The sequence below is a fragment of the Symphodus melops genome (assembly GCF_947650265.1).
Source record: "Symphodus melops genome assembly, chromosome: 23".
Classification (NCBI taxonomy): domain Eukaryota; kingdom Metazoa; phylum Chordata; class Actinopteri; order Labriformes; family Labridae; genus Symphodus; species Symphodus melops.
In genome coordinates, this window is record NC_136713.1 from 10,058,509 (window position 1) to 10,078,351 (window position 19,843).

A 19,843-nucleotide genomic window follows, 5' to 3' on the forward strand; every position below is an offset into this window, starting at 1 on the left:
AAAAATAATAATCCACGTACAAAAAAACTGAAGTTTAAAATTTTATTACAAAAATAAACATCTCAAATGACCTCTGAATGAGCTGCAGTTGGTCTTCAAGCATAAATAGCACTACTGTCCAAATAAATACAAGCTGCATTTTCTGCATGTTTGATACTCATTTGCCTGCGAGTTACTTTATAGATTTCACAGGTCTTTAGGATTTTGGTTTGCTACCACAGCCCTCCGCAATCTCCATTAGTGCCTCCCTCTCTGCGTGTTGAAGGACGTCAGAGATCAGATCGTGGAGAGCCTCGCCTCCTCTCATGAACTCCTGAACATGGACCAAAACATTTTTGTCATGAACGAGGAAAGGCGTGGAATAAATAAACCTGGCTTACAATGATAACTTCAAAAGAGATACTGCTACTTTAAAAACATAAAAAATGACGTGCTTACATGCAGACTTTACCTTGATATCTCGAGTGACATATCCAGTCCTGTGGTCTGTGACACGATCCTGGCTGAAATTGTAGGAGCGAATCCTCTCTGACTGAGAACGAGTGCCCACCTGGAGTTAGCAAACAAAGCAGCAAATTGCTTGGATTAAATGAACAGTTAAAATATGAATATCACAAACATGCTCCTTGTGAAGGAGTTCACTCGCCTGCTGCTTTCTTGCTGTATGCCTCTGTTCTGTCTCTTTACCCATCATGCTCTGGTAGAGCCGAGCCTTCAGCACACGCATGGCCGTGTCTCTGTTTTGCAGTTGAGAGCGAGTCTGCTGGCATTCGGCTGTGACACCTTTTGCACGGAGGAAGACACAAGAACTGATGTTTGAATGAATAGAAAAAGGACTGTTTCAGGCGTGGTGTCGTTTGGAGCTTTTAAGTTCTACCTGTGGGAAGATGAACGATGCGCACAGCACTGTCTGTTGTATTGACACTTTGACCTCCGGCCCCTCGAGATCTGAACGTGTCGATGCGAAGATCCTTTGGGTCAATTTGGATGTCAAACTGTGAACACAAACCAGATGGGCCAGAAAAAAATGACTTGTAATCCTGCTTATAAAACACAAACTGATGGAAAAAGTTGATCATGGGGCAGATGATACCTCCACAGGCTGAGGCAGGATTATAACAGTCATGGTTCCTGTGTGAATGCGCTGCATCCTGGAGGAGAGGCCCACCTCAGGGATCCTCTGCACCCTGTGTGTTCCTCCTTCATGCTTCAGATGTCTGTACACATTCTCCCCGGCAATTCTCACTGATGCATGGTGTAAACCCCCTGAGACAGAAGCAAAGTCAACACGTGCAGGAAAAAGCGTCCAACATCTTTAACATGCCATCAGGATGGACCCGTGTTCAAAATATATGTGATCAATACGTGGGATCAGATGACGCATCAGATCACGGTGTGTCTTGTCTTGAGAGCGTAAGGGTAAACAACCATCATCAGCTCACTTATTTCAAGTTTGAAGAACCACGTTTTTATTAATTCAGAAAAACACACAAAAGAAAAGGACTTACCGTACTCAGCAGACGTGTAGTTTAAAAGATCAAAGTGCCAGTTCTTGTAAGAGGCAAACCCCTCGTACATGTCAAACATTTCTCTGGTGAACTGCTGACAGATGTCACCTGAAACATCAAAACACATTATAAGTCAAGTCTACAGTGTGGGTCAAGTACATTTTTCAATGAGCTCTTTACATTCTTTTGTACCTCCTGTCGTTCGTCCTGATACGACCTCCAGAACAACGTCACTGGAGTCCAGCGGGTCGGAGGGCACGAGAGTTTTGATCAACTGAACGGGAAGAAGACACACTGCTTCACATAACGCATTCAAGTCCACACATCGAAATGTTATTTAAACCTTTAGGGTTATTACATCTTTTCTTAAGGCCAAAATGTTACGAGAAATAAGAGCTTCCTCCTCCTTTAACAGCTGGGTGAGTTGTTGGTCTTCTTCTTTGGTGCCAGCTGAACCTACAGACAAGCGCATGACACGGATCAGCAAAACAGATTAACAGAATCCAGTGATGATTTTTTTTTTTCTGTTGGCAATTGATAAGCAATTTTTTTTCAACATCAACGTGGTTTTACTACACACATTCTTTTATTGGAAGTCAAACCAGAGAAAGTTTAAAACATGTAATTGTTAATGAAGACCTTTTTAAAAACAGAAATGCTTACTTTAAAGACAAACAGATGCTTGACAATGACTCATAGACAACCCTCAACACTATTTAAAATATCTTAACCACTAAAGATGAGTTCATATGAGATACTATTATATACTTCCAAATACAAGTTATACTTTCATTATCCCCCACTTGTGTTGGGGTTAAATTAAAAAAAAAGTGCTCGCCATGCAAAAGTGAGAGGACTTCCTCCAGGTCTTGCAGGGCTTGTCTGATGCTGTCAAACACACTGGCAGCAGGCAGCAGCTCAGCGTGTCTCTTCATGAGCACTTTCCTGTCTGCTTCACTGAGGTGTGCGTGTTGGAGCTTCTCCTTCACCTCTCTGTGCTCCTCCGTGAGCTGCTGAAGATACCTCTGGACAGACTCGGTCTTGCACAAGTCCCCCAAGTCACTGTGGCAGAGGCGTTTTTGTGCCACCGCAGCCCGGTGTTGCACCTGTGTGACGTCAGCATAGTGTCCTGTTAGTGTCTTCCATTGACCTCCTCTGTTGGTGCAAACTACACGGCTGCACGAAGAGCATAGTCTAAACCAGCGATTTAAGAGCATCTGACTTAGTTAACAGAGCAATTTGGGCCTAATGATTTCCCCCACGTTATGTTCAGGTGTTTATGAAACTGTCTTCTTCTTCCGGTTTGTTTTCTTCTGCCAGACTGCAATCTCGATTTGAAGGAACATACTGCCACCTATTGTACCGGAGTAATCAAAACGATTCCAACCATATTCATAGGAATTTACAAAAAATAAATAAAGAAATAAAATAAAAGAGAAGAAATATAATACAGAAATGTTTTAAATTAAATAAATACATAAATGGAAACCTTTGTCAACGTCTAATACACGTCTAACGTATCAATATTATATATGTAGAAATATTAATTCCGAACATACACACTGTATATCCTTTCAAATGAATGTTTACAGAATTCTGGTACAAAAAGGAATTATAGCATCGTTAGCTTGCTTTCGACGTAATGACGTCAGTACGTTCAAATCCAGAACGCTGACTTAAAATCGTTATTATTGATACGTCGACGTAAAATAGCTAATTTATATTAAAATGTCAAACTTTAGAGTTAATAAAGATGGTAGGTGGAAATTTTAGTTGTAAATCATGCTTTCTGACAAATTCATTAATAAATTAAATAGTTTAAACCATCAGAATAAATTAAATACAACACGTTAGCTAGATTGTTTTTTTGTTTTGTTTTTTGCTAGTGGGTTTTAATCCATTATTGACATTTTTAGTTTTGTTGCTTGTTTATAATCAATTAAATATGTTGGCTACCTGTTTAAAGTCAAAGCAATTCAAATAAACAACATTTGAATGTTTGTTGTGTTCATTGGTTGCACATGTTTGCATTATGTGTGGAAATATATGTAATAGCAAACCTTTTTATGTTTCTTAAACAACTATCATACTCTTTTTAATCATCTTTCCCTCAGAAACCGTGGAGAAGCCAGAGTTTTCACTAACCAAGGCCATAGAGGATGTGAGTCTACATGGCTGCGCTCAGACTGCAGCCCTGAAGGACAAACAGAAGATGATCAGCTCTTTGCAGGTTTACCTCAACACCTCTACAGTCACACCTTGCAAACCTCTCTCTTCTTTTCTGATACTGTTGTCATGTCTGTAGAGAAGTGTTGGTAATACAACCTTAAAGCAGAGGTAAAAACAGCCTAGTTGTTTGTGAGTTATTACAAGTCTCTCCTCATTTACACTTGTATTTATGCGTCTACCTGCTTCTTTATTTTCCATTGCATCTCAAAAGTGTATCTCTGTGGACTAGACACAAATACAAAAAGTATACCTTCTTTCCAGTCAACCTTTAAAGATGTTCAGTTGGAAGTAGAGATAGTGGAGCAGCATCTGAGAGCCAAAGTGAGGGATACTCTACTGCTGGAGGGCGAGATGGAGCACCTGGAGTGGCAGAGAAAAGTCCTGTATGATCGCTGTGTATCCTTGAGCAAGGACAACAGTAAACTCCAGATGGGTATAATAGAGGTGGAGGAGAGTGCTGACATTGCACTGGAAATGTTCAGCACTTACAGAAAAAAGATGGATGGTCACAAGCTTGCTCTTCTGCAAGCTGCCAGTCAGACAAAGGCCCAAAAAGAGCTGGAGGAGAAGAGTGAGCTGGTCAAGATGCTGACACAGAAGAAAGAGGAGCTGCAGAAAGATTTGGAGAATCAAGATGGAAACACCATGCAGATGGAGAAGGTAGAGAAGCACATTTTACAGTGTTAGACAAATCTCTCCTTTACTTTGCTAATAGAACGGTCACTCCTATAGTTGTGAGATTCCCCAGAGATCTGCAGTTTTTACTATCATGTTCACTTTTCACGTTGATGTTTCTACAGACACAGATTTATGCTCTGAATGAGGAGATTTCTGAGAGAAAGAAGAGTACAGAGAAGAAGAGGGAGAAATTGCATCAAGAATTCAAGCTCCATACCCAGATAAAGAAAGACATAGAGGTACGTGAAATAGAAATTCTGAATTTATCAAATCAATAAGCTAGACTAACAGTTGTTTGAATTTAATATGCCCAAATATTACATGATTATTATTACAGGGGAGAACAACCACCTGGACAAAGTGGACAATCTGGAATAAGTGTATATTTGCCAGTTATGGTTTTAAAGTTTCAAATTAAATATCTCTTGACAGATTAATTGGAGCAATGCAGCTTTAATTTACCGTTTATGTGTTCAGTTTAAATAATATATGAGAGTAACTCAGTCATCACAATAAAGAAATTCCTCTGAACTTATTGTCTGGTTTATCTAAATACTACACCAGATTCTAGACTCATTTTGAAACATTAATTTGTTCTTAAGAAATCAAAACGGAAGCCTGATTTCTTTTAAGTGTCTGTTCAATTCCCAGAAAAAAACTAATTCATGTGTTTCGTGTTTTTCCACTCGGTCAGATCCAGAACAAGCGATATGAAGCCATAGTCAGGCGCCTCCACTGCCAGATGAGCAGAGCCCAGGCTGTACACAGGTACAAAACATAATGTAAATATAAAACTGAACAATAAACTGTGTATAAAAATATGTTGAAGACTTGTGTGTTGTTCAGCTACAACAAAGTAGAACACAATCTGTTGCTTTTAGTAGATTTTTAGGTTGTCAAGTGAAGCGTTAATCACATCTATGATTTTTCATCGTGTCCTTTGTTTGTTGTAAAGTAACAGGAGGCTAGCAGTGCAATAATATTCACATTTAACTCTACCTCTACCTAACTGTCTCTTCTTTTTTGTCAGACAACTGTCAGAAGATATCTACCACTTGGAGAGCGAGCTTGAAGAGGCAGCTGGAGTCATCCCAGGACACGGCGGTCGCTGATCATTAAACTTTAGTGACATGTTAAGGTACATTTTTTAATGTGCTTTATGCTACGTCAAGGCCATAGAGCGTAAATATAAAGATCAGGATGGGTCTGTAGGTTTAAAGACGAATCGTTGCAGTACCTACAAGTGAACAGCAGGGGGCAGCAGTGTCAAAAAAAATGTCCAACTGTGTCTGCTTCACTTTCTCTCAAATCCCTCACTAAACAGTTAAACAGTTGAGTGATATCAGTACAGCAGTTGTGGCTGGGAAAGTTAATCATCACATGAACACGTTTTTTGTTTTTTTTAAAGAAAACAGTATAAGTTTTTACATAAGTGACTGTTCACATAGTATTTGATATAGTGGAATAACAGGGAGCATGCAGGAGGTTGTCATCAAATCAGGGGCAAAGTCAGCGGGGCGTGGGATGGGATTTTCGGTCGGGTGTTGACAGTGAAAATAGTTTGTCCGGTCAGTGTCCAAAACAGTGACCCTGCGCTCAACAAAAGCCAAGTGTCTGCCCTAACCGTTGCAGCGATGATGTTGTTTTGGTACACACTGTTCCAGCTGCCGCTTCACTGGGTCGCTTGACGGCCTGCGAGGTGACAGACCCACTGCCAGTTAACAAGGGTGTGACTGTGCTACTTCAACCATAGCTAAAAAATAATTAAACAGCAAAAACTGCATTTTGGCATCCCTGGTAATGGTTTTTATCCCACACTGTAGAAAATTTTATTTCTTGTGGCTCTACAATAAAAATTAAAACATGCATGTCCACAAACTGAGGCTCCGAGGAGACGTGCGTTCATGGATTTACAAATGTATATTTAAATAATTTCCTTTGAAAACGAGTACACAGTAACGAGTTTGTTCCTCTATTATTTCTCTTTAAATCTCACAATAATACCACTAGGTGTCCTGTGATAACAACTTAATTTCAATCTTTTTCACAAGATCTCAAAAAAGGAACTCTTTATCACGGTAAAAAAAAACAACCTGTGTTGTTAACTCCAGATAACAACAAAGATGGGTCGAGACCTCGAGGAAAACAACCTGAAATGACACGTTATCGCAGAGAAAACAGTCAAATGAAATGCATGGTTGTATGTCCTTTTAGGGAGTCAGTAATCATACACAATTCTTGTTCAGATTTGTTATTTTACTCTGCAAAAAAGTTACAATGTTGAACCATACATGATTTCCCCTTTGGTGTTTGTAGTTAGAGGTTGTTATTTCCATGTAGAATTACGCCACTCTAAAGCGGGGCTAAATTCGTCAATATTGTTTTTCTTCAGCGTGTTTGTAATTTCAACTTTCCAAAGTTGTATATCTTCCCTTTACTTTATGAATCGTCAACACATATACTGAACTCATTGAAAAACGAGTATTTTACATGACCTGTTATGAATGTGTGACAGCTAAAGGACGTGTGATGTGTTTCTCAAAAGCTCAGATTGTTTTTACTTCCCACTCAACCACATATTGTAGTTTAGTGGGTCATTTCCTTATAGGTGCGTCAGGGGAGCCGGCTCCAGTCCACCACACTGCAGCTCGGCTTCGTTTTGCTGACCTCATTAGCGTGCGTTCAGCCTGACAGCCCTCTCCTCTGTACCTTTCACTCTGCTCAGCTCCCAAACTGTCAACGCACACGTGCAAAAATCAAATGTGCAGCAAACTGCCCCAAGCTGCTGGAAGTATTTTCCGTGGAGTTTTATTTTCTCATACTTTTCTGCGATGTCAGCTGGCCCTCCATCACCATTTGCTTGTTTGCTGTATATGACTGTCGCACGTTTGTCTACTATTCTTTGGCATTAACCATCACATCAAAATAAACTGTGCTGCAGAAATAAGGAACATAGAGAGCGAGGTTAATCAAAATTAAGTAAAGAGCATTTCATGATTCAGGGTTTTTCATTTTCTTTTTCATTTCCTTTTGGTAACTCTTGAGGTTTTGTGCTGATGCCGGAGCAAAAAAAAAACAAATTAGCTGTCCTCCCTCCCTGCCTCCCCCTTACTCAAAACACCTCTTTGACCTTGTGTTCTCCTCGTTTTGCTTTTTGATAAATGAATGCACCGACACAAAACGCTAGGTAAGCCCGCCTCATCCTCTGGCAGCTCTGCAGAACAGCTGAGCTTGTTATTTCTCTGTGCAGATTTTGATTTGGAGTGAATGCACTGCTTATCAGTTGTGCTGCTGCAAGAAGGTGCAGGTGCGCAAGGGCTTTGGGACGATATCCGTTTGGACGGTTGCAGAAAGACTCCTGCAGTTTATCTCGACCGTTTATGTGAAGCTATAAATCTTTACCCTGAAGGAATACACACACAGGTTGTCACCGATTGTTTCATATTCCGGTCTTTGCTGGTATTGTCTGACACATCTACAACTTTTGCATAACTGCAATTCATGCTAAGCTACAACTCGTGCAGGTTGACTTTACTGTTGCATGCTCGTCCTCTGGCGTGCTGCCTGCGTTTGTTGTGTGGAGGCAGAACTAGCTGACCTGCCCTGCACCAGAAACCGTTGTGTTCCCGGCTTGAATGTTGTAAATTCCTGATCTCTTACTCACGTAGGTTGAGCTGAGAGATTGGCAGAGAGGCCCGAACGTAGCGGAAAAGATGTCAAAAAGAGCTGATGCATTGTGGGTGTTTGTTTGTTTTGCAGGTTATGAGTGTGCGTGAATTCTCCAAACTGCATTTAGATGTTTTCACATGCACCTGTTGAGTGTTTTTATCTTACATGCATTACCTTTGTTTCTGGAATTTAGCGTTACACATGTACTTTCGAGTATCTTTTTGTCTGTGTGAAGATTATCTTCAAACAATGTCCTCTCTAAGTGTTATCATTCATCCGTAATGGTCTGGTCACATTCCTGGCAATTGGTGTTTTCTGCGCCTGACATGTGACACGTGCAGCCTCTCAACGTTTACAATAACAAGCTGTGTCTGCTCACTCACAACGTGTTTCCCAGCAAAGGTCTTCAGAGGACAGTTCCCAAGAAGCACTTCTGAGTTAGAACCTTCAGGATAAAAAACACTCCTGGTTTCACTCAGCAAAGGTAACACAGACTGTAAAAAAACATAGTCACCCGTTGCTTTGTGAAGCACAAGTCTGAGGCCCAACGATGCCGGTCGACATTGAAAATGCTAAATCCACCTAACTTTAGATCAATCTAGAAACATATAAAGAGTGAGAGTTGATGTAAAAAAAAAAGCTACAACCCTCTAACCAGTCAATCAGCTCTGCCACACGTCTACATGTGCCTGATTGTACACAACTCATCATACTTGATCTAATATGTTTCTTTGTTCATGCAGGCATGTTTTCACACCTCTGACCCTGCAGACATTTTTTTTACATTTTTAACAGAAGTAATATTGCATTGAGAAGACATGGTTTCTTATTCTCAGTTTCAGGGTTAAGCACAATCTGAGGATTGTTTGAAGAAACCCTTTGCCCTTTACTCGACAGTTAATTGTTTTGCCGGGTAGACACCCCCCCCCCTCCCCTCAGGTAACAGCTTAGTCAGAGACCTGAAGGAGTTTATGTTCCTTCTTTTGTTTGTACAAGACATGACTGTCTCAGTATCGTTATCCAGACTATGTTTCATAAAGCAGTAATCCTGATTCATGAGATGGGTCACTTCAAAGAGTAGAAAGTGTTTAGTTTGCGCTTGGATGACCAAATTAAAAAGAAGTGAGGATAGGAAATCCCTCTGAAGACGGGCTTAAGAACACGAGGGAGCGCACAGTGACTCTGCTGGACTCTAATTGCTCCCGCTGGTTCTCGTTAGACTAAACAGCAGCAACACAGGCACGCCAGTTTACCTGCTGACTGTAAACATCCCGCCTGTTGTTGCATGCTGCTTCAATCTACTCAGATATACAAAAACAATGATGAGTCACCGATGACTAAATCCTTCCTTTGCTTCTTTTTCTACTTGGAGCCTAAACAGGGTGGGTCCTGAGGGCGTTCTTTTGTTTATTCTAACTAGGTTGGGCCCTTCTTGTGGCGCAGACTATACACAGAAACCAGGTGAAGTTGTTGAGAGCTATTTCAGGGTGCGGTCGGGCATTAATCTGAGGAATGTTTTGATTTGCACAGGCATGAACTGGTCCACAGTGTCAGCGTGACTTTGCGTCGGGGAGTGTGAGACACGCAGAGCATGACGTAGCTGAGAGGTCTCTCCAGAAAACAGGCACCAGGTCAGAAATAGATGTAATAAAGGAAACCTTTAACCGACAACCACGCCTGTAACCGAGCCCCGCCCGGCTATGTACCTGAGCAACGCAAACAAACACACTCTCTTACACCAGATAGATAACAGTCCAGTTTATAAAAATGCACGTTATGGCACGTTCAGTATTGTCCATAAAGCAGCTAAGATTATATAATACATGTGGGCGGCTTGTATGCTTCTTTAGTTTTTGGAAGCGTGACTGCTTCCCTAAACACTGAGACAGGAATTGTGACATCAACAGATTTATCTAGACTCAAACGAATCGTGACCACACTGTAACGCACAACAATGTACTGTATATATACAGAATGTGATTTTTTTTAAGGCTAAACTGCCAAATGTTCCTCTGGAGGCGTGCAGTCAGCGCTTCAACGCCCACACAAAACCAACAGTGAGTCACTTTTCTAAAGGCTGCTCAGCGTTTCTTGAGTCCTCCAGCACTTCTCAAGGAGACTGAAATATTCTCACCATTTTTCGCTCGTGAAAATCTCAACTACAAATGTGCTCACCGTAGAGGCCTCTTGTAAGTTTTGATGCCAATAAATGAGTTCTGTTCTTCTATACAGTGCATTTATTTTGGGGCTTTTTATACCCACATTGTAGAGACAGGACAGCAGAAAGAGTCTGGTACACAAAGAGAGACGAACAACACCCACAATGTGAACAATAGTTCAGTTTCTCCTTCAAAAGTCTTTTGATGTAAGAAAACTCCAGAATGTTTTTGAGCTAAAAAAGACATTTAATCAGCACTGCAAATGTTCGATGGACTAGTATTTATGATTAAGATCAAATATTTGACTCCGAATTAGAGAAAATAATAAATAGATTCACTAATGATGAACACGCCTCCATCTGACACACCATGAGTTTGTACATCTTGCAAAGTGTTGTATAATGTTTGCGTAGGCCTCGGACTCGCTCTGTGCATTAAATATGTATCACACGTCTTCTTGTCTTTGAAGTGAGTGGCTTTGTCTGGGCTGAAGCCAGCTGCGTAGTTGTGTGTTTTATTATAGCATCATACACCACAACAGGATCAATATGCAGCTTATCTTCTTGTTTGTAATCTGATGAGAACATGATGATCCAGATTTTAAAAAACAGCCCGATCTTAAAGCCTTTTCCTCAGCGTAACTGAGTCTGAGGACTGTTGTGTGTATTTTGATCCTATCCCGTAAAATGAAAGGTCAGACATACCGTATTTACACCATTGTAAATAAACACTGCAGTCGAGGACGCTGCATGTTTTACATGCCAAACTGCGGCACAAGTGATGAAGAGGCCTATTTAGTTCCTCCGCAGCGAGAAAGTAGGGCAGCTAGGGGGAGCAGCAGGGAGTCCCAGGTCGTCCATTACATCATAAGAAGGAGTGTGCGTGCGAGCAGGAGGGGGGCTCTGCCTCGGCTTGTTTCCTCTCTTTATCGTAATTGCAGACAGCACAGTGAGGCAGTAAATTATGAATGAAACTGAGAAGGAAGCAGCGGTGGGACCCAACTGAAACCCCCCCCCCCCCAAATCCCTCCTCTCTCCACACAGGATCATTTTCTGTCTGACATAAAGAGATGGAATAAATGCGCATTGTCTCGTACACACTGTTCCCTATTTATGCCCTCACTCACAGGCGCACAGAAACCACAGCTGCTGCTTTATCACTCTGCACTTTTTTTTTATGTTCGCCCTGCAATGCCAATGAAAAACAACATTCGCCCACCCTGTTCTGTTCCTCAAATGTTCCTATATGACCAGGAACAACAAAAAAAAACAAACGTCATGTTGAGTTCGATGTTCCTGCGGGGTTCATTTGGCTGTTTTGGTGTCATCTAACAGCAGCATGAGACAGCTGGTAGAGACGGAAAAGATTCCAGCTTTAACGACCTGCAAGTATTCAATTGTCTGCTTACTGAAGACAGAAAAAAAGTTGGCTAAGTTAGGATCTGTAACTCTGATTCGTCAACGTTTGGGTGCAGGCCACTTTGTTTTCGTTGCATTACACGCAATGTAAAATGTCACACTTGGGATACCAATGCCTGATTGTAAACATAAAAAAGTCAGAGTTCAGGCAGAGCTTCGTAACAGGACTGAACGTAAAAAGAGTTAATAATTCAGACAGTCGTCCGGCACGTTAAAACATGTTCTGTTTTCTGTGGTACTAACTATGAAATCAGTTGATGCAGAGATAAAACTTTTGTATGGATTGTGACATGTCAGAAACTATTTGTCCATTTGATGATGCTCTGAGATTTTTATTGGCACCATTTTCAAGTCACCTTTTTTTTTTAAAAGCTTTCATTGTAGATGTTCCTACAAAATAAAGCTGCTGTATTTTAAGGCGACAAATCCGGTGAAGGGAGCAATGAAAGAGCTGACCTGCAGACCCCTTTATAAAGCGTGAGAAGTCCATGTTAAATATAGAACAACACCTCGTTCTGCTACTGGCTGCAAAATGAGCGACAAAGGAGAGGCCACTCTTTATGGCTGTTTGAACTTTAAAAAAGCGCTTCAGACTGAGACAAACACATCATGCAAACAAACCCAGCAGCCTTTCTCCGCCCCTGCTTGTGAAGAGGCAGCTTGTTTACCACTACGAACCGTACACCAGGTGTGTGTGTGGGTGTTTAGACGCCAATATTTGCCTTTTTCCTGCTGTTGGGTGTGTTTTTTTTTTTAAAGAGGTCTGAGTGGCTGTAGGCCTCACAGAACATTTGGATTGCATGGAGAGCAGAATCTGAGCAGTGAAACACTTTTTCGGCTTTCTCACGCTTTCTTTTTTTTTTTTTTCTGATTCAGAAATGTTGAGATGTTTCATTCCAGCATGTCAATCTTTTTTTTTTTTTTACAGATCCCTCCAAGACATAATCCTTCAAACAGTGTCCCATTACAAACTTTGCTGTCACGTCTTTGTCTTTCTTGTCGTCTTTGCAAGTCACGACAGTAGCTAATGTGGGGTTAGATTTGACGCTTTACATTGTAAAAGTGACAGATTATATAGAGCCACGATGAGTGGGTAAAAAAACCTGCCTTGAAAAGCTGCGGTTTTCCACGTTCAAAGCACTCGACATGTACAGTTTTTAACACGTTGTGCCCACACTCTGCTGTGTCGTGACTGCGTTTCAAACACTGACCCCTCCTCTGCTTTTGTTCGCCGTCTCTCACAGCTTCTACTACAGTGTGCGTGTGTGTGTGTGTTTCTTTATGCACATTTATCAGTCTGAGGGAGTGTGAGTGCTGCCAAGCTTCAATTCCCACATTTCTAACGTTACAAATACAGTCATCAGATCTTGTTTGGGAACATTTTGAAAAGAGAGGAGATGAAGTATTGTGAAAGCTCGGTGTGTTTCAGAGGTTGTACTGTGCTTTTTACAGGCACAAAATCAATAGTGACAAATATCCACGCACGGTGGTGACAGCGTTAGAGACACAACTGCAGAGCGTGTTAATGATTGGAAAATATTTCAGCTTTTTAGAGCGCTGATTGAAGCGAGAAGCTTTTTTAGAGTTGTAAAGTTCTGGAGGTATCATTAGATTAAAGAAACTTCCAAAAAGTAACTCTGAGTCCACAAGATGACGACGCAAGTTTTTCGTTTTCCATCATGGAAAAAAAGGCGATGTCGAAAGGGCAACAGGTTCTGTTAGGTCACCCACAAGTAGAGATATTCACGATGTTATCTACCTGCATTGGACTTCTAAACATAAACTCAATGATGGTATCGCGACGCCACATCTTTTCACCTGAAGCGGCTCGGTCAGCACCTGTTCTGTCTGAGGAGAACATACGAGGACACAGTGTCCTACTGTCTGACCACACTGAGAAACATGAAGTCACAATGCAAAGAATGGAAATGTCTGTGTGTCTGGGCGGACACTCCTCTACTGCATGTATTCATGTGAGTGAGTGCGTGTGTGTGTGTGTGTGTGTGCGAGTGGGATGTATACTATGTACAGACTGTGCTGGAACACCCTGTTCTTCTAAAGCCTCAAACCCCTCAGCTAAAAAAGAGGAGGGGGATGCATGAAGGTGGAGGGGGGGGGGGTTCACAACGCTGCGTCGCACAGAGTGCTGCTGACCTAAATATCAACTCAGTGTGTATCTGCTGGATCTTTGTTTCAATCAATGTGGTGTGACTCAGATTTTATAGATTATTTTACAAAAACAGGAATGAGTGTCTGCATCCATTCTTTAAATCCTTTACATTTTGTCTTCCTTCCTTTTTTTTTTTTTTTTTTTAAGTTTGAAAGCGTCTCTAGACACATGAATAAATGAAACATTCAACGGAGGCTGTCGTCCAAGTGCAGGAAGGAGAAAACAGGCCAGAGAAGTCGCACACTCGTCCTCCATCCGGCATGCATTGTTGTTGATTGTCAAGCACGTGTTTTTCTATTTTTAATGAACGCTTTACGAGTGAAACTCTATGTTCTTACTGTTGAGTAAAGCTACGGACAAGTCGTAAAAAGAGCTAAACCTGAACTTGTTGATGAGAGTCTCTGAAAGTTGCCACATGTTTGACTGCAGCCGTTTTAAGCAACAGTCAAAATCTCGATGAAAGTAAATCGTTCGATCCAATATGAAGTCTCATCTTTTGATTGGCTATTGCATAAGTGGCTCCAAACATGTGATTTCGCCTACAGTATATTCTTGTTGCAAGAAAACAATAACATCTGCATCTCCTGTGCTCAACGCTGCAAAGCTAATTTAGTGTTATCTCAAGATATATCTGCATGTGTACACAGGATCTCCAGCTCAATGTGTTGCTGCTTCTTGCCTCTGCCTGCATTTTCTTGCCGCTGATGTCGCTCCACGTGCCGCTGCTCTGCCCGGAGCAGGTCTGAAAACGTGCCAGAGACGGACACATTCTTAGGAGGGAGACATTTAAAGGCACACACCGAAGCAGATTGTCTCCTGTTTTCAAGTCACGTTAGAGCCACTGCACACGTCTATTCCATATGCACCTTTAAATATCACCGACATTATAATGGCTGCTTAACTACTCACTTAAAGATAAAGGACCTTTTATTGATCGTCACACTGCGCTTCGTCGACAAATTCAACTCAATTTCTCGATTGTGGTTAAAGATGACAGCGGTGTTATGAAAGGTGCTGGACTGGAACTCCTCTCGAGAGGGTTCTAGTTTGCCGTGTTTAAAGGAAGAGTCAATTTGTCGGTCTCACAAGCTGACGGGGTATTTCAGGCTGTTGCCTCTGAAAAGTCCTAATGCTTATCCAACCTTTGCAAAAAAAAGCGTTTTGAATCATGCTCTTTCAATCAGAAAAAAAACCCTGCATTTGTGCAAACATTTCTGAAGACAAGTCAAAATATCGCAAGAATATTTCGCCTAAGATGGACTGTATGCTAAATGGGGACAAATAATGAAAGAATTAGACTTGAAAATACATATTTTTATCTCAGTTAGCCTCACAGCTGGGGGGTGTGTGCATCCTTGGGTTTATCTCCAGGTACTCCACCTTCCTCAATTGGTGACTCTGACATAGTAAATGAATGTAAGTGTGGCTGGTTGCCTGTCTTTCCATGCCAGCCCTGTGATTGGCTGGCGAACAGTCTAGGGTGCAACCCGCCTGTCACCCGATGGCAGCTGGAATTGGCTCCAGCCCCCCCTGCGAGCCTGAACTGTAAAGCGGGTACGGCTAATGGATGGATGGATGATCTCAGTTAGATACTTCCTTATATGTGCATGAAATCACCGAAGAGCGTCTTTCACACTGTATAAGAGACGCTCCTTCCACTGTCCTTTTCCTAAAAGACAGTGGAAGTGGAAATGAGAGCGAGGCGAGGAGTGACGGACGGAGGAAGAAAGAGACGACTGCTGATTTCTCTTGCTGTGTCAGAAATAGGAAGCGAGCAGGAAACAGTGCAGTGTTTGAGGCTGAGCTCAGACTGCCTGTGTGTTTATGTGCGAGTGTGCGGTTGAACACTTTGTACCAGGACGTGTGAGGATACAAAGAGGAAGACTTACAGAAACACTGAAATGAACAATACGTGAGATGGAGTATATTCTCTCAGTCACATCGTTTTAGCTATTGAGCTGCACTCGACAAAGAAACAAGATGCAAAGGATGCTAAGCAGGAGGAAAGTAGATCTTAGAGTAAATATGCCTTGAGGGAAAGTCTGAGTTTGTTTAACTCTGCTGTGCCAAATTATCTGTACACGCAGCACGCCCACTTTTAGCCCCTGCAAACAATAAGTGGGATTTGTGGGTTTCTGTGAAGGGTAGACAGGCACATGTCAACCACATGAAACCTTCAGCTGCTTATTTGCACCAAGTATCCAGCATCTGGGCTGATCCAGGGTCAGCTTTGAGCTGCTTTTAACAGATCTGCGCTCCTACTTTGTTTGGAAGCCTCAAGCTTCCCCCCCCCCCCCCCGACCATTTGGTGAACACCTGCTCAAACGAAGCTGCTGTGGTGGATTAGCACAGAAAGAAAACAAGTCTGCATTTTTAGGAAGAACACAACTGATTTGACCCGAGAGGTGTCTTTCTCAGTCAGGTCGCGCCTCGAATCGATCGCCAGTGCAGGAAGCTACTTTTGAGACTGCTGTGGTTTTAGGTCACATTGCTGTCACACACAAGGGCGAGACTTCTCCTTCCTCCCGTCTGTGGTGGAAGTGCTGAGTGGATTTGTCTGCACTCAGGCAGAGGAAGCACGTATTAAATCCTCACGCTGGCATTGTGACAGCCTCTCTGATTGTTGCAGATCAGCACTTTGTCAGAGAACAAGCTGTCTCCTCTTCACTTCATGAAACAGTTGATGTCAGTCTTTGCAAGGACGGAAATCAATTATTATTGATGCCACAGTGTGAGACGTTATCTCCGCGCTAACACCTGCCTGTTCTCTATAGCACATAGGCAGTGAACATGTATTATTGGGGCCGATTAAATTAGTCTTTGAGCCGGCTTTTTTTTTTTTAACTGGCCTCAATCATTTAACTTGTAGCTTGCAGATTTGATCAGCTCGTCAAGATGTCCTCAGTCGACTTTGTCATATTTCCAGCTCAGATGTTTCTCAACAAGAATCTTGCATCGTGCGTGGTTTTCTTAATTGCTCGATGGCTGACCGAACCTGCATGCTATTGGCTCTGTGGGGGTGGCGAACATCTGAGTTGTGATCATGATAGATTTTGCGTCGTACCTTGTCACTTTGCACTCTGATGGAGTTTGACGTCGTCTCTTTGACCCTCAGCTGCTCCTGGAGGAGTAAACAAAACTCGTGTGAAGTTAGCTAGCTGCGCTTTCGGAGATTCTTGTCTCAAACGTGAGCTGATAAACAAACCTGTCCTTTCCCCCTTTTGCTTCTTATTAAGCACAAACTCTTTCGAAGTCAAGAATCGGGACCACGAGAGGCGCCAGTATGCAAAGAAAGCCAAACGTATGGATGAAAGCTTTGAGCACGACTCTCGGCTTTGAATTCTTTCTCAGACTGAGAGGAGACAAAGGGTTCGCTTTTGTGGCGTATTCGATGACAAAGTGAATGTAGGTCAGACACAGAGTGATGTAAACGGGACGTGGTCAGGCTTTAGTTGAATGATGTGTTTTTAAAGACGACGTTGATGTTTGTCTGGAGGGCTGACTGTCTTTTGTGCGGCTTATTTGACGACGTCTCTGCAGAATAGTATATTGGTGTCTTTCTCTAAAGACATACTCAACAAGCCGCTTTGACACTCCCCTCTCCACACACTCTATAATAAACAGATACACATTTCTATGTGACTGTATGACCCACAGAGATGAAAGTCTCTCAAGCGTCCCGTTAATAAACTGGAACAGTCTGTGCCATAAACAACCTGATTAGGAGGAAAGCTCTTTACGCCAGCGTCGCGTTGTTGGGCCTGTTGTTGTCTCTCCTGCTGTGTGAGTTCAACAATGGTGTAATGACTGTCTGGCTGCATTTAAAGGACACACACACACACACACACACACACACACACATATACCCATACATAAACACAGAGACAGACAGAAATACAGTGCAGGCCAGCCAAAACAAAGGATTACAGTGAAGTGCACTTAAGGAGAAGTGGAGTTTCACTTCAGAGTCACGTTCATGTGTTGAGTTTAGCTTTCATTTTCAGACTTTGCCACAATAAATGTTATCTAATTTCTGCCATTTACAAGCAAATTTGAACTACAAACAGCGTGAAATTTAAAATCGATTAAGGTTTACAAAGATTTCACAGATTACAAAGTCAAATACGGTGGATTAAATCCGTCTTCTTGTATTTTATAATCTGACTCTGATGCCTCAAAGTTTTGTTTTTCCTATCAGATGGCAAACACCAAACATAAATTCTTCATGTTGACATTGCTGAAGTTATGATGACTCAGACGTTTGGGAACCAGTCGAACCAGACTGGCATTCTGCAGGAGTGTCTGAGACCGTCGAGTGTAAAAAGGTTGTTACGACGTAGCATGGAGGAGCTCTGTGTGTAAATCCACGAATCGAAAGAAAAGCGAGCTTCCAGTAAGCTGCTGTTTAACAGGGATGGGGGGCAGATTTTAGTGTCAAAACTTTGCTTATCTGGACAACTCATACGGAGTGCGAGAAGGTGCTGAGGGGAGGAAAAAGTGGAGGACGTAATCCCCCATAATCCCCTTCTCTACACGATGGAGCACCTGCTACGTGTCTCTGTCTTTACACTGTTTGTTTTGAAGTATCAGACGCCGCCTCGCACTCAGGCGGGGGCATGTGCCTCTGAGATATCTGACTTTGGGCAGAGGACAAACAGAAGGAGCGAATGTGTGGGACCAAAAATTGTAAAGGACTTTTACAGAGATGTTTATTTTAGAGAAGAAAAAGCTTTGAGGGGGAGTATCTCAAGCCAGTAGAGCTGCTAAATGTCAAAGAATGTCCAAACACACACACACACACACACACACACACACGTTACAAGGGCTTTTACTGTAGACTCAGCCCTTGTGTGTGTTTTGTGTAAGTGTCTCAGGCCGATGGCAGTAGCTGACTTGAGTTGGAAATTAGCACTGATTGAGTGCACATGGGCGCTGCTGTGTGATCGTCTGGGCCTGTAGTCACGAAACCTCCCAAGTATTAAAATGAATTGAACTGTAAAGTGGTCAATGACATGCGAGTGTGTATTCTGAGTGTTCAAGGGGATATTAACTTTCTATGTGGCCATTAAAAAGGCTGCACAGCTCCTCTGAGCTAAGCTGCAAAATCTGCTTTCCACCCTGCAATATGTCAGATTTGACAGTGCTAAGAGTGATGTTAACAGCTTTTTCCTTTCCGTGTGTACAAACATGAAGAGTGTCTCATTTGCCCTGACTCCGGACGCGGTTTAATCCCCACGGAGGGTGGCCTCCCTGACAGTCTGGACGCTCGGGGGTTTAACCAGCAGGCCACCTGCTTTCTCAGCAATAAGGAAGAGCACAGAGGGAGGTCCAGAAAAAAAGAGGATTTCTGGGGGTCGATTTTGGGGCATAATGGTCTTTGTGTGTCTGGAAACAGCAGGCTAGAGTAAATAGAATTTATCTGTGTGATTTTCTTCTAATGCCTAGAAAAATAACTTAATGCTTTTCAGTTCAGCTCATAATAAATAAATACTGAAGATACACACACCTGAAGATGTTTTGATGGAGCACAGCACTTCATGTGTTGCCCTCACAAACATGGCCAGCGGCACAAATAGCCGAGGTTAATCCGCGTGTGATCCCTCATCCTCAGAGAACATCCTGTACCCACGGCGGCGAAGAAAACACCTTTTGTCAATGAAATGGGATTTACGAAAGTGCCATCTGGACACGGGGGCCAGTGTCGTCGGATCCACTGAGCCTACCAGCCGCTTCAGGGTCACGATGTAGGACCAGACCATCAGACTGACCTGAGGAGGGAGAACGGAGTGGGCGGGGTCAAATCAGGAAAGGCCCTTTAGGGATGTACATTAGGTCAAAGGACATTACTAAGCACATTCATCCACAAAACCACTCCAAAACCTCAGGTCTCAATTTCATAAAGGGGCAAACACTTAAAGGAACATTAAGATTGAGTAGATTTGATCTTAAAACAGCTTATAAATACTTAAAAAGTTGTTTTTTCTGATTGCTGCAGCCTTAAAAACTTAATTC

At 42.3% G+C, this 19,843-nt stretch overlaps 2 protein-coding genes across 3 annotated transcripts; one reads left to right on the top strand and one right to left on the bottom strand.

Annotated features, from left to right (window-relative positions):
* Positions 1-30: 30 nt before the first annotated feature.
* Positions 31-19,578, bottom strand: mtrf1 (mitochondrial translational release factor 1). The gene is made up of 11 exons (XM_079336248.1): positions 19,338-19,578; positions 16,896-16,952; positions 2,347-2,862; positions 1,867-1,964; positions 1,701-1,782; positions 1,509-1,616; positions 1,094-1,266; positions 878-995; positions 647-783; positions 452-550; positions 31-313 (listed from the first exon to the last, which is right to left on the bottom strand). Exons 3-11 carry the CDS (start codon positions 2,723-2,725, stop codon positions 197-199), a joined length of 1,311 nt encoding a protein of 436 aa, XP_079192374.1. The 5' UTR covers positions 2,726-2,862; positions 16,896-16,952; positions 19,338-19,578; the 3' UTR covers positions 31-196.
* On the top strand, positions 3,151-10,304 carry ccdc122 (coiled-coil domain containing 122). Of its 2 annotated transcripts, XM_079336255.1 has the most exons (7): positions 3,151-3,264; positions 3,623-3,738; positions 3,999-4,397; positions 4,538-4,654; positions 5,110-5,183; positions 5,446-5,553; positions 9,615-10,304. In XM_079336255.1, the coding sequence occupies exons 1-6, from the start codon at positions 3,237-3,239 to the stop codon at positions 5,525-5,527; spliced, it is 816 nt and encodes a 271-aa protein (XP_079192381.1). In that variant the 5' UTR covers positions 3,151-3,236; the 3' UTR covers positions 5,528-5,553; positions 9,615-10,304. The 2 variants fall into 2 exon arrangements, with proteins under 2 accessions (XP_079192381.1, XP_079192380.1); XM_079336254.1 differs by lacking the exon at positions 9,615-10,304 and having other exon boundaries at positions 5,446-5,814.
* Positions 19,579-19,843: the final 265 nt, after the last annotated feature.

Bases quoted from the DNA above. Each gene is read 5' to 3' on its own strand.
- mtrf1 (XM_079336248.1), bottom strand. From the start codon at position 2,725: ATGCTCTTAAATCGCTGGTTTAGACTATGCTCTTCGTGCAGCCGTGTA. The intron at 1,783-1,866 runs GTAATAACCCTA...CTTCCCGTTCAG, and splicing joins TTTTGGCCTTAAGAAAAGAT to TTGATCAAAACTCTCGTGCC. The intron at 996-1,093 runs GTATCATCTGCC...TTGTGTTCACAG, and splicing joins TCCTGCCTCAGCCTGTGGAG to TTTGACATCCAAATTGACCC.
- ccdc122 (XM_079336255.1), top strand. From the start codon at position 3,237: ATGTCAAACTTTAGAGTTAATAAAGATG. The intron at 4,655-5,109 runs GTACGTGAAATA...CCACTCGGTCAG, and splicing joins AGATAAAGAAAGACATAGAG to ATCCAGAACAAGCGATATGA. The intron at 5,184-5,445 runs GTACAAAACATA...CTTTTTTGTCAG, and splicing joins AGAGCCCAGGCTGTACACAG to ACAACTGTCAGAAGATATCT.